This window comes from Uloborus diversus, chromosome 3, assembly GCF_026930045.1.
Source record: "Uloborus diversus isolate 005 chromosome 3, Udiv.v.3.1, whole genome shotgun sequence".
NCBI lineage: Eukaryota > Metazoa > Arthropoda > Arachnida > Araneae > Uloboridae > Uloborus > Uloborus diversus.
Genome location: NC_072733.1, coordinates 140,914,135 through 140,929,878, shown reverse-complemented (window position 1 = coordinate 140,929,878; position 15,744 = coordinate 140,914,135). Strand labels below are relative to the sequence as shown.

At 30.8% G+C, this 15,744-nt stretch overlaps 1 protein-coding gene across 1 annotated transcript in view; it reads left to right on the top strand.

Moving 5' to 3' along the window:
• LOC129218276 (receptor expression-enhancing protein 1-like) overlaps window positions 1–15,038 on the top strand; it is a 61,399-nt gene extending 46,361 nt beyond the window's left edge. Inside the window, exons 6-9 of the mRNA XM_054852507.1 lie at window positions 1,335–1,440; window positions 3,681–3,795; window positions 6,832–6,931; window positions 14,551–15,038. Of these exons, the coding sequence (XP_054708482.1) occupies window positions 1,335–1,440; window positions 3,681–3,795; window positions 6,832–6,931; window positions 14,551–14,613 (384 nt within the window). The 3' untranslated portion in view covers window positions 14,614–15,038. The remainder of the gene's footprint in view (window positions 1–1,334; window positions 1,441–3,680; window positions 3,796–6,831; window positions 6,932–14,550) is intronic.
• Window positions 15,039–15,744: the final 706 nt, after the last annotated feature.

The window sequence follows — 15,744 nt, the reverse complement described above, 5'->3', positions numbered from 1 at the left end:
ACTATCTTTAATGCATACAGGTTTGGTTCTGCCAGTATTTGGCCTGGTTTTTCTGGATATGGCTGGGTTATTGAGTGCCAAGCTCTCGAGATCTTTTGTGTCTTTTAAAGTCTGAATACAGTCGAATCCTGACTTACGCGAGGGATGCATTCCAAGACCCCTCGCGTAAGTTGAAATTTCGTTTCGTGGAAAAGGGCATGAGTAATTTTTTTTTTTATAAACATGCCTAATTATTTTACACTTGTTAACACCACCTCAAACTGTTTTAAACCATTTCTTAATTATACATTACCATTTCTTACATAAAGAACTGAATTTTATTTTTAAAAAAGCTGTCTTAATCTAAATAAAATGCTGTTACGACGTACAAAATCAGTGATCAATGGGAAAGAAACATAAAATAAACCAATACGGTACGTACAGTATGTAGTAATAATAAAATGATGTTCTATAATAATACTGTGCAGTAGATTAAGTAATGATATTTGTAACTTTAATAAATGAAGATGATGATTTATGCAGCATGATCAAATAGTTCTTCCAATGCATTTTTAAATACAGTTCTTAGCTAGTTCTTTTATAACGTTTCCACCTATGGCAATACCCCTCTTCTTGGTTTCTTTAATTCTCAAAGAGGAGCTTCCATTTTCATAATTTTTGCATTTTGCATATACACTACTTGGTGAACTTTTACAGATTTCCTTTTATCTTGATTTTTAATTGTACATATGGAACATTCATTCACACCTAATATTGTCATGCTACCATAGACGCATTTTTTATTTGTTCAAGTAAATAGAGAACCTTTAGTTTTTCTTTAATTGTCAGAAACTTTCTCTTTTTCTTACTGTCTTGAAAAACTTTAGGTGGAACAGTGCTCTTAGGTATCATTAGATTTCATCAACTTTCGCATTTAGAATGAAACAAATACGGTAAATGCGGAGAAGTTACTTGTATACACAAACAAAGCTATGTTCAGACTAGTCACTTTCGCTGCCAGTCGTGCTAAAGTTAGGAAGGTCTATTCACAAAAAAAATATTTTTAGTAGCCAATAACAAAACCAATGCTCTCACTTTGCGATTCACATCTGAAAGTTTTCGAATTGCGGGCGAGGAATTCTCGTTAGGTCTAAAATTATTTACTGGTGAAAAAATCGCATTATAGCCATTTCGCATTAGCCGAATCGCATTGCAGCGGGAGTCGACTGTATAAAGTTTATGAATGTTAATTTTTACTTCACTATTAAACAAGTATTTTATGCTATTTTTTAATTTGAATGTTTTGTACTGTGACGACTTTCTCAGTAGAGAAATTCAATGCATATTGTTTCTAGGGCCAAGAAACTTTAGTTCAACATCTTAGGAAAAGTTACAGTATGAGTGATCTAGTTGAAGATGTTAATAGTCCTACCCAACATTTTCCAACCACTACTGGAACAGGTAGCTTGATTAGTATTTTTTGATACAGAAATTGTTGATATGACAAATTAATTTGTGACTATTTAGCATCAGTATTTGTTAAAATTTTAAATTATCTAATTGTAATAAATATGTATGCAATTATTTATGTTCAGTTGCATTTTCATGCTCCATTATAATCATGTTGGATGCTAGCACTTTTTTAAAGTAAGGTTTTCTAAAAAGTAAATATGTAAACACAAACTTTGATTCTCTTTTGTTTTCAAAAATTATTTTCTAATGTTTTTTTTTTTTGTGAATTGTTGTCCTTTTTCATTTGAAAGTTATTTCATTTTGTTTATTTTAAAAACTGTTATTTAATTGCATTATTTGCTATATTTATTCAATTACTGTACAGTTGAAATAGAGGTTCTGAGTATTTTTATTATTCCTTGAAAAATTTTTTTTTCATTGATAAATTCTCTTATGTCAATTTTGATTATGAAAAATGTGATTTGAATTTTTTTGAAACATATTCAAGTTGCCAATTGATTCATTCATTTTTCATTTATTTGGGGATGAAGCACCCTTCAAGTTGAAGTAGTTTTCTGAAAATAAAATATACCTCTGGTGCTAAATATGTAAATTTTGTATACAAAAAGAAAGGAAAAAAGAGAAAGAAACTATCTTTTTGTCAATATCATATTCATTCTTTCTGTTAGGCATTATGTTTCAGCAAATTCCAACTGTTTGATCTTTTTTACAGGAACATTTTATGTTCAAGCGCATCTCTTTTTTCATATCATATGAGGAAGGAAGCCATAGAACTGAATTACAACAAAAATCCCCCCTCCTCCAATTAAATAGGAATTTTTTTTAAATTTATTTTTTTGAAAAAATCATAGATTTTCAAACATTTTTGTGAGTAATAATTGAAAAGGTTTCAAAATGTTATGAAATGTATGAAGAAAAAAGCTGACTTTCACACTTGTTGCATTGCAGTGAAAAAGCAGAGAAAAAAAGTTTGCTTTAATTACATTTCTACTTTTACATCTTAAGTGATTGATGGTATAATTCTGTCAAAATTGGCTTTATAAGTTAATCTTGTCTGGAGTTGCAAAGTAGAAACATTGGGGAGTATTTTTTGCTTTGTTACAGAAGTGAAATGAAGCTAGGCGCTAATATGATTTACTTTTTGATTGCTATAAAACATCAGCCAAGCAGTTTTCTTTACATGATCGCCTGCAGTTTTCTTTAATTTTCACTGATTTTAAAGGGTTTTGATCCAAGTAGAGAAATACTCTCTTCTCCAAAGAAAACTCTTCTATAATTGACTACATAGTGTTATTCCTTGTAATCCCATATTAAGTCAAAAAAATTATTTTTCAAATCAAAGTGTTATTTTTTAATGCTAATAACAGTGATTATCTTTTATGTCTCATTGATTCAGATTTTAACTAAAAAAGAGTAAAGACAAAATGATATCTTTCATGGAACAATATCTATTTTTTAATTAAAAAAAGTTGAAGTCTTGATCAATACTTAAATTTCACAATTTACCTTAGTTCCTTTTTTATCTCATTATTTTAATTCATTGGAAGAAATTGATAATACAAGATAGATACAAAGGTTAATCGGATGAGCTGATGTTATTACTTGTTTCTAATCATCATCATTGTTTGTTGAGTTATAGCTAACAGAATAATTAATCAACAAGCACTAATTCTCAATTCAAGCATTTTGAAGTGTTAGATTTTTTTTTTTTGAAATTAAATTTAATGTTTTTAAAAAACATAATAGTGAAAAATCATATTTAAATTTTCATAGTAAATGAAAGCTAGTTTGAAAAAGTTTGTAAATTTTACTTTTGTTTTTGTGCATAATCATTAGACATTAATCACTAGTATTATTATAGTTAAAACAACTCGAATGTAAAAAAATGGTAAAATAAATTTTACACACAAAGTTTTAGGGTAACAAGGAACCTTTTTGTCGGTACTTCATTAGACAATACCTTTTTTTAAAGTTGAATTGTTGTTTAAGTTTCTGAAAATTGTATCTGTTTCTAAAACTCAATATGATTTTCCATTAAATGTTTTTATTTAGAAGTAGTCAACAAAGTTCTGATTTGAGTTATAAAAAAGTCATTATTCTAGGAAATGTTATTCTTTTCAAAGCATACAGTTATTAATTAGGATTTACTTCTACTTACTATTCAAGTGAACTTACATTCACTTTTATTATTGAGTGCTGGTACTAGATTTTGTTTTATTTTATTTCAGATGAAACAGATAGTGGTTCTGATGAGCATCATAAACCTTTAAGGCATAGATGGTTATCAGAAGGTATTCTATCAGAAGATGAGAAGGCTTCTAAAGGACACAGTCCAACTTTAAGGTAATTGGGAGAATGTAACTTGTATAGCAAACAGGAAGAGCGATAATAATTGGTGCAATTCTTATTAATACTAGATAAGCAGTTTTTCAGCAAAACCAGGTAATAATGGGACATTCAAATTGTAAAAAAAACAGAATACAGTAAAATTTGGTTCCAACAAACACCAATACAACAAAATATCCATTTCAACAAAGTCAATTTTCGGTTCCAATTTAAATTCCATTACATTGCTTGATTTCCATTGAAACAAATTTTCTGTTACAATGAAAAAAATCAGTACAGTCCCTTAAAGTTGTTTTACTGGGATTCCACGGCATTTTGTGTTAACTTATAAAACCATTTGGGAATTTCTCTTTGCCACTGTGCAATATCAAATAATGTTATATAACGTATTGCTGATTTCCAGCACATTTTTCCCATCTTAACCACCTGGTAACCATTGGGTAGTTTCAGAGTTACATGTTAGATGGATGAGATATCTCTTCAAGAATTGGGAGGTGGTGAAGTCATTCTCAGGTTATGATGGCTAAAAAAATCTTCTTGAAGAAAACCTTTTCAGCTTAAAAAGAGTAGGCTAATACACTGGTGGACAATTGCTAAGGACGGATGGCAATAGCAGCGTTAGCAGCCACAAAATAGAAGGCAAGGAAATATGGAAATTAGCATAAGTTTGGGGCACAGTAAGACGTGTTGTAAGTGTGCAAATTTACTTTTTTCATTGCTGGTCATGTGAAAGCACTAATAATTGATATAAAAGATTGGGCGAGTGATGACTGTTGTTGTTCAAGAGCAAAGTTTGACAGGAAGGAATCCATTGACAAACTTGCATTTTTTTCGTATGTCTTCCTGACATCCCTTAGATGATTTTATGGGTGGGCATGTGGTTCGCAACATTGAGAAGGGCAGAAAAATTTAGATGTTTCCTGGGAGTTGGACATCAGCTACAGAGTTGTTTCTAGAGTTTGGAAACCATTTCAAACAAATAGAATGTGTAGCAAATATCACGAGGGAGTTCATGTAAGCAATAGGATGTCAGCAGAAGATTGGTACTTAATGCTAGCAATGAAAAGGAACCAGCGCAACACAGCTACTGAGGTAGCAAAGCAGTTTCCTGCTGCTACTAGCAAACAAATATCCCAAAAAACTGTAGCCAGACGTTTGAATGCAGTAAGACTATATGCCTGTTAGCTTGTTTTGTACATCCCATTGTCCACAAGTCAGTGTTTTGCTCGTTTGTAATGATGTCTTCAGCATCGCATTTGGAGAGAAATCGATAAGGCTTGTTTACTATTCTCAGATGAAAGCAGGTTCAGTCTGTCGTCTAATTGTGGACGACAACCTGGCATGATAATAGTATAGGATACAAACCGGCAAACATGAAAAAAAGGACTAGTATCCTACAAGTTGTGTCATGGTATGGGTAGAATTATGATCAATGACCGTACGTTGCTTGTGTGCTTCCAAGCAAGAATTTGATGGCTAATGATACATTAATGTTGTTCTACTGCCTCATGTTCATGTGTTCTGTGGTGCTGTGGGCGATAAATTCGTTTTCATGGATGGCAACTTAACATGTCATTATCAATAGCTGTCATGGTGTGTCTAGCTCACTCAAAATATTCAACCCATCGGATGGCCAGCACGTTCTATAGATCTGAATCATATTGATAATGTTTGGGATGCTTTGGGGAGCAGTCTTGCTGGTTGACAATGCTTTCCAGTAAGCAAGGACAGCCTTATCCGTTACTGACAGAAGAATGGGATAAATTACCCCAACAGCTGCTGGATAATGTTGTGTAAAGCATCACTTAACATGTGGAATTTTATTTCGCTCACCATGGTAGCCATATCCCATATTGACATCTTACTCCGGAAAGCCTGGGGGCGGTAATTACATTTATTCACTTTTACATATTCAGCAGAAAATAACCGTTTCGTCCTTTGAACACTTATCAACGCCTTCTGGTTTTCAGAGCACAACAAATTATCATCATTGCAATGTTCTGGAGTACTGGCATTAGTTTATTTCACTTGGCATTGAATTATACTTACTTTTTTACGCTCTACATAGCCCATTGGAATCCGTCTTTAGCAATTGTCCACCAGTGTTTATCTTGGCCAGCAAAGACTTTTGTCGAGTTCAATAATGGAATGATTTGTTATACAAGAGAAGCAATTGATAACACAATTCCTTAGTAAAATAAAAAGAAAATGAGTAGAACTAAAATAAATGAGAAATTGAATATTTCTGGAGAAGGAGTAGAAAAGTAAATGTTAAATGAAAAGCTGAAACAAAAATTAGCAAAAGAGAGGCATGAGAACTGATCAAAATAAAGCAAATTGAAAAAGCTAAGAATTAAATAAAACTAAGTAAACATTTTTCATACTAATGTGAAAAAAAAAATCAGTTCAGAAGTTTGATAAAGAATCCTCTTTATTTATAATTTAAAATTTATTTAAAATTTAATTTGCTAGCATGCTTCACATGCGGGGCATCCAAAGTCAACCTCTTGTAACTTGCTTATGAATTAGTTAATATTTTTGCTTCATTAATAAATTAATGTTAAAATAAATTGTAGGTTTTGAGATCAAAGGTTCCAATGTAAAGAAAACATATCTCATTTGTTCAGAAACAATAGTTTAAACTTTTGACGAAAATATGTGGACAGTCCAGGAAAAAGTCGTCACTTTGTCACACACGTGACAGGCCATTTATTTCATTGAAAAGTAATTTTTTAAAAAATTAATGACAAAATCTTTTGCTTTAGCCATCACACATTCGTTTGTAATTTGTCACGCAGTACAATTTCTATCATGATCCTTTTAAATTATTATTTTTAGTGAAATATATGAGGCGTTATGTGTGGGACAAAATTATTGTTTTCCCTGGAATGGCCCTGTAGTTTCCTCTACATATCTGTTTATTAGATGATATCTTCATTCATTTTTCTATTTGTGTTTTACAAATTGCAATATTTTGTAAAAATGTATAATAATGAAAATGTCTTTTATTTATTTATTTATTTTTTTTTTCAGTTCCCAAAATAGTCTTTCTAGACGAGCTCGAATTGTTAAAACTGTTAAAGGCACACAGCCTAAAGTAAAAACTCTATCTCAGCAGAACTCATATGAAGAGGTAAATGTGTAACTATATTTTAAACTTACTTTCATATATAAGAATTGTTGTAATGTATGAATTGTTCTAGCCTTTTTTTTAAATTTAATTTTTTTTACTCAGATTTAATTATATTAGATCCTATTATCAGATTCATTTTCAGATTTTATGTATGCAATAAGAAATAGTTCTATTTAATTCTCAAGTACTATTTAGGTTTTGGGGCAAGAGATAGTACTTGTAGTCCTAGTAGGTACTGCTATACAGCATGATTTGGAAAAAAAAACTCTTCAATGAAAGCCAGCTTAGGACCAGAACTTTAAACCTGTTTTACTCAAAACTTGAAAATGTCCACTTACATCCCTTTGCTTCTCACTTCCTCATATGTGAAGGAAATCAAAAGTGTCCAGAAGAGGAGCAAGGAAAAATATTGTGAAATCATTTTATAAAAATTCTTACATATTATGTGATATTCATCAATGTTTTAATAAATTGATGCTGTTTTTGAATTGCGTGAAATATAAAGATTCAGCAAAAATGTCATTCTTTAATGATTCATTTATTTGCCTGTCTTATGTATTAAGCTTCAAGGGCAAACAACAATATGTTTATCTTTATTTAAGTCAACATATTGTTTCAAGACTGACCAGGATTTAGGGGTTGAGATTGGTACCAAAAAATTTGAAATTTTCTCTGAAACTCATTTCAACCCATTGTTGTCAGGATTTTAATTAACTGATATATAAATTAAAAAGAAATTATTTTGCTAATTTGGTGTTTGAAATTCTTATACCATTTAAGAAAGCTAATATTTCTCATTGGATTAAATTGTTCAGTGCTTCTTTGTCAATTAGAACTTTAATTATAGCTGTTTTTAGTGCAGAATCTGAGGTAATGTTATGAGCTCAAATTCTAATTTCTGAGGGCTCATCAGCCACAGTTTTTTTTTCTACTGATTATTGAAAAGCTGTGTTTTAATACTAAATGATTTTAATGCCTGTTTGTTAAGAAACAAAATTCTGTTATCAGTGTGCAAAAATTCAGCTGTCAAAACTTTAGCAATTTTAAGTAAATTATTCCTTTTCCATGTTGAAGAAAAGTTGAAAAAGAGAGAAAAAAAAACATAATTTAAAATAAAGAAAGAAATACAAATAACAGGTTGTTTTGATCATAATATCTTTTTTAGAAGCTTAACTGTCCGCTCTCTTGCCCTCCATGTGTAATAGTGGTCCATATACTTTAAATCCCTTAATAAATTACTTATGTATAAGCCATTGATACTTGATTATGCACTACCGAATGGGGAATTAATAAACAATATTATGATTAATTGGTGGTAATTATAAAAATATCAAATATACACACACACACACACACACACATATATATATATATATATATATATATATATATATATATATATATATATATATGTATGTATGTATGTATGTATGTATGTATGTATGTATGTATATATATATATATTAGGGTGGTCCTTATTTTTGAAGTTGTAGATATTTTACACGACGCCCCCTCAATTTGTTCCATTATACAAATAAATGATCCATGCAAAATTTTAAGTCAATCCATGAATATTAACATGTGCCCCTAGGGCCCCCTTTTTTGAGTTTTAAAGAAAAAATTGCAGATTTTCTCATTTTTATGTAAAAATATTCCTAGGTTTCATATTTAAAGTAATTTTGAACCTCAATAGATGTTGCTACTTCCAGACCAACCATTCTCTCACTTTCATTCTGTAAAATTTTACATATTACGTAGGGTACATGTACACCAATGGCCTTGGGACAGGCATAACGCTATTTGCGCTCGTTTCAAACCAAGCTGCAGGGGAACATTTCTTTCCACCAAGATGGACACAAGGGATTCTAAAAGCCATTAATGAATGGCCTAGGCCATTAATGAATGATTTTTGACAACAACAAATTGCCTCCTCCAGGCTTTGGGGGTGCTGATTCAGAAAATTTTCTCTGTATGTAATAGGTGTGGCAAATAGGGTCACTAGGTTTCCATGCTATAAATATAAGTAATGACTATTATATTTTAATTAGCTGTTCTTTAGTTATATACTTAAATGTTTATGCATTCTTATAATTTAAATTTTGAAAAATCCTCGATTACCCTACCATAAAAATAAACTCTATTTTCCATATCTAAAATTTAAATTTAAAAAGAAGTTCCAGATCGAAATAATGTGAAAATATATACTTTAAACTGTCTTCCATTTCAGTACATAGTCCTTTATTAGCATCAAATTCCTCTTGCAATTCACAAGATTTAGAAACCAAAATGGGTATCCATCCTAACCTGTTGAACCTTTTTTCTATATCTGGTCTACCACAACGCTAAAAAGCTTGACAACTATTGAGATCTGCTCGCATTTCATCAATGTTAGACAAATGAAATATTAAGGACAAAGATGCTGCTCATTTATTGACAGTGTATGTAGATGTAGTAAATTCAAATCGAAATAACCTTATGATCAATCGTACATCCCTTAAGAGAGCAAGAGAAAATCTTCGAGAGGTAAAATCAGATTTCATGAACTTAAATTTAGATCTTTTAGTTATTCCCTGCGATACAAAGCTACATTCAAATGTAACTGGAAAAAAACGCCGATAGGCTTACCATGATAGCTTCAGGTTCCAATGTTGAACAGCTACTCAGAATTTCTGAGATATTTCTTCAGTTGTATATGATATCTTAGATGATTGCTCTTTATTGCTAACTGTTCAAGCTGTAGTGTTTTATACAGCGGCTGACAACACCGGCCGTATAAATTGTGCATGTAATTTTTTAGAGCAAAAGCTGAACGGTGATATATTGCATTTGTATTGCTATCATCATGCACTTGAAATCGTACTGCAGAGTGTCTTTAAAGAAGTTCTTGCCTTTCTTAGTTATAGATTCAATATTCCATTATTTAAGTGTTTTAAAATTCAAAAATTACACATACCACTTAAATTCTAAAAGAAGAACTTGATGACCTATTATTGTTCATAGAAAGCGGAATTAAGAAATATTACAGGGAATCCTCATAACGTGTAATAATATTTCTTGGTAAAATCCTCCCTGCTACGGAAACCTGGAGCTTATCCCTGACCCAGAGGGGTGGCAAAAGAAATTTCTTGTTTGAAAATTTATATATTTAGGAAGCAATTTAAATTGACACTACATGAAGAGAGTGCTCGTAAATGCTGTTTTACAGTTAAATGTTGTATGAAGATATAGTTTTTCGCAGCAACCCATTCTAGGCCTTTTAAATTAATATGTCTAGTGTCTAAAAAACCTGCAGCATATAAAATGACGACAAACATGCAGCAGAAGCAGTGATTGAAAAATTCATAAATCACTTATGGTACTTAGGGGATGAACTAGTAGCTTTGTCCGTATTGGATGAAGGAATTAACTTTGAAGATAGGAAAAGACTTCTTCAAAAAAATGCTTGCTGAATAGAAAGACGTGTCTGATGACTATAAAAAATTTCAAATAACAGTAGATGATTTGGAATACTTTCTTAGTAAAGATCTTCCTCTTTATAGAATCAAATACAAGTCAGTAAAACTGTTTGATAAGTTACAAACACCAAAAGTTGTGAATGATACAACTGAAAGAGGAGCACAATTAATCGAAGAATTTTACAATCAATTTGCCAAATATGAGTCACAAAAGCAATCTAGGATTTTACAGACACTCCAAGACTATCGGAAAAAAAATGCACAGGATTGAGATACATTGAGAAAAGCGTACGATTAAGGTAAAGTTTCTAAAGCAATATTTCATTCTTATTCAATGTAAAATCTTTAGACGATATGAAGTAATTAAAAAGATTAATTTTAGTGCTACCTCGCTGTAAAAATATTTTGCAAACCTAGGAGAAACGATGTACAGGGTCTGAAGTAAAAACTCAAAGATTTGTGAGAAAATTATCAAAGTGTTAAAGTTGTCCTAGGGACACGTGTTATTATTGACCGATCAAGTTCAAATTTTGCACCGATTACTTTTTATTATAGTGTCACAAAACTAGGGGGCGTCACTTGTTGAATTCTGAAAAAAAAAATTTCCCATATAAATAAGGACCACCCTAACATATATATATATATATATATTGAAATTGTCAGATTTGATTTGTACTATTTTTTAAGGAATAATCCTGACATTACTTAACTGCTCCTGGTTTCATTTCAATGAGGATATTTATAAAGGAATGTTGTCCTTATTCCCTAAAGACCACAGTTTCGAAAAAAATCCTTAAAATGGCTCAGTGGCAATGTGGGTAAAGCCAAAGGCTTCTGTGCCGAAAGTTTGGGTTCAAATCTTAGCTAAGACATGGATATTTTTAATCAGTATACCACTTTTCCTAATCATGTTATAATGATTAAAATCCAACTTAAAGCTGTAGGTCTTCTAGAACGATCTAGGTAGGTCTCTTATTTGTGTTAACCTGTTTAGCTAATTTTAAGTGCTCACAATGGTAGAATGTTTAATTCACAACCTGGGCTCAAAACTGAGATTTGACAGTTGTATAATCTAGCTTTTTGTTTTAGTTGCCAAAATGTGCTGCTTAATTTTAGAATAATTCACATTGCTGCTAAGCTGAGAAACCAACTAAAAAATGTTATCAGTCTTAATTATTTTTTGTGACAGTTAATTTTAGTTATTGGCTGTTTATTTTGTTACATTATTATTAATAGTAAAACAGTTTTTTCCTTGTCAGTGGCATCTAGATTTTCTGTTTTAATTGCCAAAATGTGCTGCTTAGTTTAAAAATAATCCATATTGCTGCTAAGGAGAGAAAAATACTGCAAAATGTTACATTATGTACATAAAAAGTAGTCGAAAACTTTGTACTGCATAGTGAATAAAATATGACAACGTATATAAAGTACAAATTCAGAATGAAAAAATGGTTAAAAACCAGCAAACAGCTGTTTCGGCACTCAATGCTCTCATATCTTTTACAACTCGTCTCTCATTTCAATGTTCGCCTCGACTGTGTTTTAGTCGGGTTGAACCTGTCTTCGTTTTTAATTGCACTGATGATGGCACTTGTATTTGAGTGCCGAAACAGCTGTCTGCTGGTTTTAACCTTTTTTTCATTCTGAATTTGTACTTTATATACGTTGTCATATTTTATTCACTGTTACATTATGTGTTTGTTTCAAAATGTCTCAAAACATCAGAGCTTTAATGACAAAATTGTGGATTGAACAAAGAATTGTTGAAACCAATTACTAATAAAAGGTTTTGAGAAAGTAGCATGTATGGGCATGGTGGGGGGGGGGGGGGTCTATGGGTGGAGTATAATTTAGTTTTTATTTAATTTGTTTTTGCCCCAGTGCAGAAAAGGGCAGTTGTAGTGGCTGTAGTTCTTATTGAAATGGAGATATTTAGGAACTGTTATTTGGCACAGTTGTCTTTCTTTTAATGAAGAAATTTTGGGGAATGTTGTTTTTACCGGATGGTGATTTTAGCGAGACTGTTGACATTGTTTAAGAAATTTGCCTCTTATTTTAATGAAGACTTAGAAATTTTTTCCTTCCTTTTATGGGGATTTTTGGGACTAAGGTGATTGTAATGCAAATTTTTGGAGTCTTGTCCTTATTTTGCATTTGTGCCAAGGATCAATTTCAGCAAAGGCATGGATATTATTGATTTGATATCACTTGCTTTGATGAGGTCTTAAAAGCTCAAATATCACCTCAAACCCAAAGATAAGAACACAGTTCCCAAAAGTCTTTATTTAAAATAAATATATATTCTCTTATATGTCTACATGCAATTGCAACAGTAAAATGAATTCTTACCAACACAGTGACATATTGTGACCTATACAGGGTGTTCCATTTGAACCTGGAAGACCTTTAATTTCAGAACCGTTTGTCCTAGGTGTATACTTCCAGTTGCAAAAATGTTCAAAATCAGACGCTGAGTTAAGATATTAGAAGTTTGAAGCAAAAATAAAAATGAGTCAAAAAATACAAAATCTAACTTTTCATATTGGCCCTAGGTCCCCTGACTTATATTTAGAGAAATAATCTCCATTGAAAAATTTTTCTGACATAAAAAACTTGACCTTTGGGTGACCAAAACTCAATGAGATGTTCTAGTTTAAAGTTTTAAAGGACCATACAAAAGATAAGATTGGAACTTATTGCCCTTTCAGAAGAATGACAGGTAGTCAAAGTGAAAAAAAGTGATCTATTTATATTTTTCATCGCTATTCGAAAGTAAAAGCAAATAGTTTGCCATGATACGCAAAAGCACACTACGAAACCTCGAAAATTTTGAAAAATCACACTATATGCACTCATATAATTTTAAACCCTTGTTAACCGCTATATTTTCCCCCCAAAAGTGTTACTGGTAGCGACTGTAAAGTGGTGTAAGTCACAAAACGCTGCGTTTCATAACTCGGTGAATATTGGTCATACTAATGTCAAACTTTTTGTGTTGGAATTGTTTTTCAATGGATATTATTTCCCTAAACATAAGTTAGGGGACATGGGGCAAGAATAAAATGTTAAATTTTGTACTTTTTGACTTATTTTAATTTTTACTTCAAATTTCCATTGCCTTAACTCTGCATCTGATTTTGAACATTTTTGCAATTGGAAGTATAAATCTAGGACTAACGGTTGCAAAAATAAAGGTCTTGCAGGTTAAAACGGAACACCCTGTATATGTGTACAAGAGTACAGCATTTTTTGCACAAAAGTGTAATATTTGATCCAGGAAGATAATACTACTACTAGGAACTAAATGAGTTGATGAAAATGTATTTTGTAAATTGTATTTCTAAGGAACTGAATGTTCTTTTATGTAATTATTTTTTATTCTTCTGTATGAAGTTTCATTAAATGTATTGAGTTGTTAGTTAAGTAAGAAAGCAAAACCTTTTTTTTTTTTGAGGGTGGAAGTTCTAAAGCTTTTTTGTTCTATAGAAGTCCATATTTGTACTTATGTCATTTTGCAGAAAACCACATTTATACACTTATTTGAAAGATATAATTTTAACTTGGCTTTTACGCAGTTTTCACATTCTTTGAAAATTTAACGGTTAGAAATTTTAAGATCTTTACTTTCTGTTTCTCAAATTAGATATTATCTTTCTTATTTTTTTTTCAAATGAAGTGCTAAGATAGTGTTAATAACAGAAATGCATTATTCTTAAAAATTATTAACTTTTTTTTGTAAAATGTGATTAAGAAAGTATCTGAGTATTCTTGTTACTACTTTATCTGCTATAGATCATCATTTATCTTAATTATTCAAAGAAATATTTTTATTTTGAATCTTTGTTTTCATTGGGAGTATATGCAATTTGAAAAATAGCCCATAAGTACTTTTTCAGAAATTAAATTCATATCAAAATTATGGGAAAAATACAGTACAAAATTTTACTTATTTGTTGCACTGTGCTTTTAAATGTGCTGAGTTAAATATATATTAGTATTCGCAATGTATGGATTTTTTTTTTTTTTGAGGAACTTTTTTTTAAATATGTAAATATTGTTACAATTATCTTTGTATGCATTTTCAAATGATTATTTCAAGCCCTAAATTTAAGCTTTCTCTTTTGCTTTCATTACCTTTCTTATTCTTTTTTATTTTTGCTTTAGGTATCAGGTTACGCAACTCTTCCCAGAACTAGCAAATCAAAAGTCAAGAGAAAACCTTTATGATATGCTCTGAGTGTATTTTCACTTGTTTTTCATGACACCATTATATGCCTTATTGTTTTCGTTTATTCATATACGAATTTGCTTCTTTACTTAAGTAGACCTTCTTAAGTTGCTCTCATCCTTTAGATTGGGTAGTCATTAATGAATTTATTCTCGACCCTGTGATGTAAGTATAAATTAATATTCCAAATGATTACTTATGCATTCTGTGTACAAAATATATGGAAGGCAAAGAAAATCATGCTAAAAGATGAGCTTTGTTTATTTTAAGCCTTTTATTTCATGTGCAGATTATTTATATCATTTGAAAAGAGTAACAGAATAATATCACTACTATTAATAATAATAATTGAAAAAACATTGATAATATAGCTAGTTTTGCTGTTGTTTTCCTCCCCTTAAAAGTTGTTGTCCAAGTTATTCATCGAAACTGGTAAAGTTTGAAGAAAGCTATATATAGTATGACACTCTTCCTATCACATTAGAATTTATTACGCTCATTTTCTTTATGTGACACACAGAAAGTTATAAATTATACTTTATTTAGTTATTAAAAACTGTTGTTGTTTCTGAACATTGGGTTTCACAAACAGCAACATTTCTAACTTCTTCTAAAACAGTGTGATGATGAAAAAAATGTTGCAAAATCTTACTAAAAAATTGATAGCATTTTCTCGCACATACTCCTATCAACTGTAGAATGAATGACATTTCGTGTAATGTCATTTTGTTCCTATTGTTGGTTTCCAAAATAAGGAATATCATTTTTTTTTTAAACTGTGAACATTCTTTGAAGGAATAAAATTTTCAGAAATGTTTCAGAATAGACACCCCAGTGTTTGAATATCATTTGTTTCAAATTGAGGGAAAGAGTTGAATCTTTATGTTGACCTTTGAAATGTTTTTCATGTTATCTTCATCAAACCATACGATGAGAACATTAAGGTGTTTATTTTTGTAAGACAAAAATAAAAAAATAAAATTCTCACATACTTTGTTTATGCTTCAAGCCCCTGTGATGCAAAAGATATACATGCCACATTTAAAGATATTTTTCTAATATTTATAACAGTGTACTGACAGCCTCGTTATAATATCCAGAAACTGCAGTTTTGCTCTTGTTATGAGCTC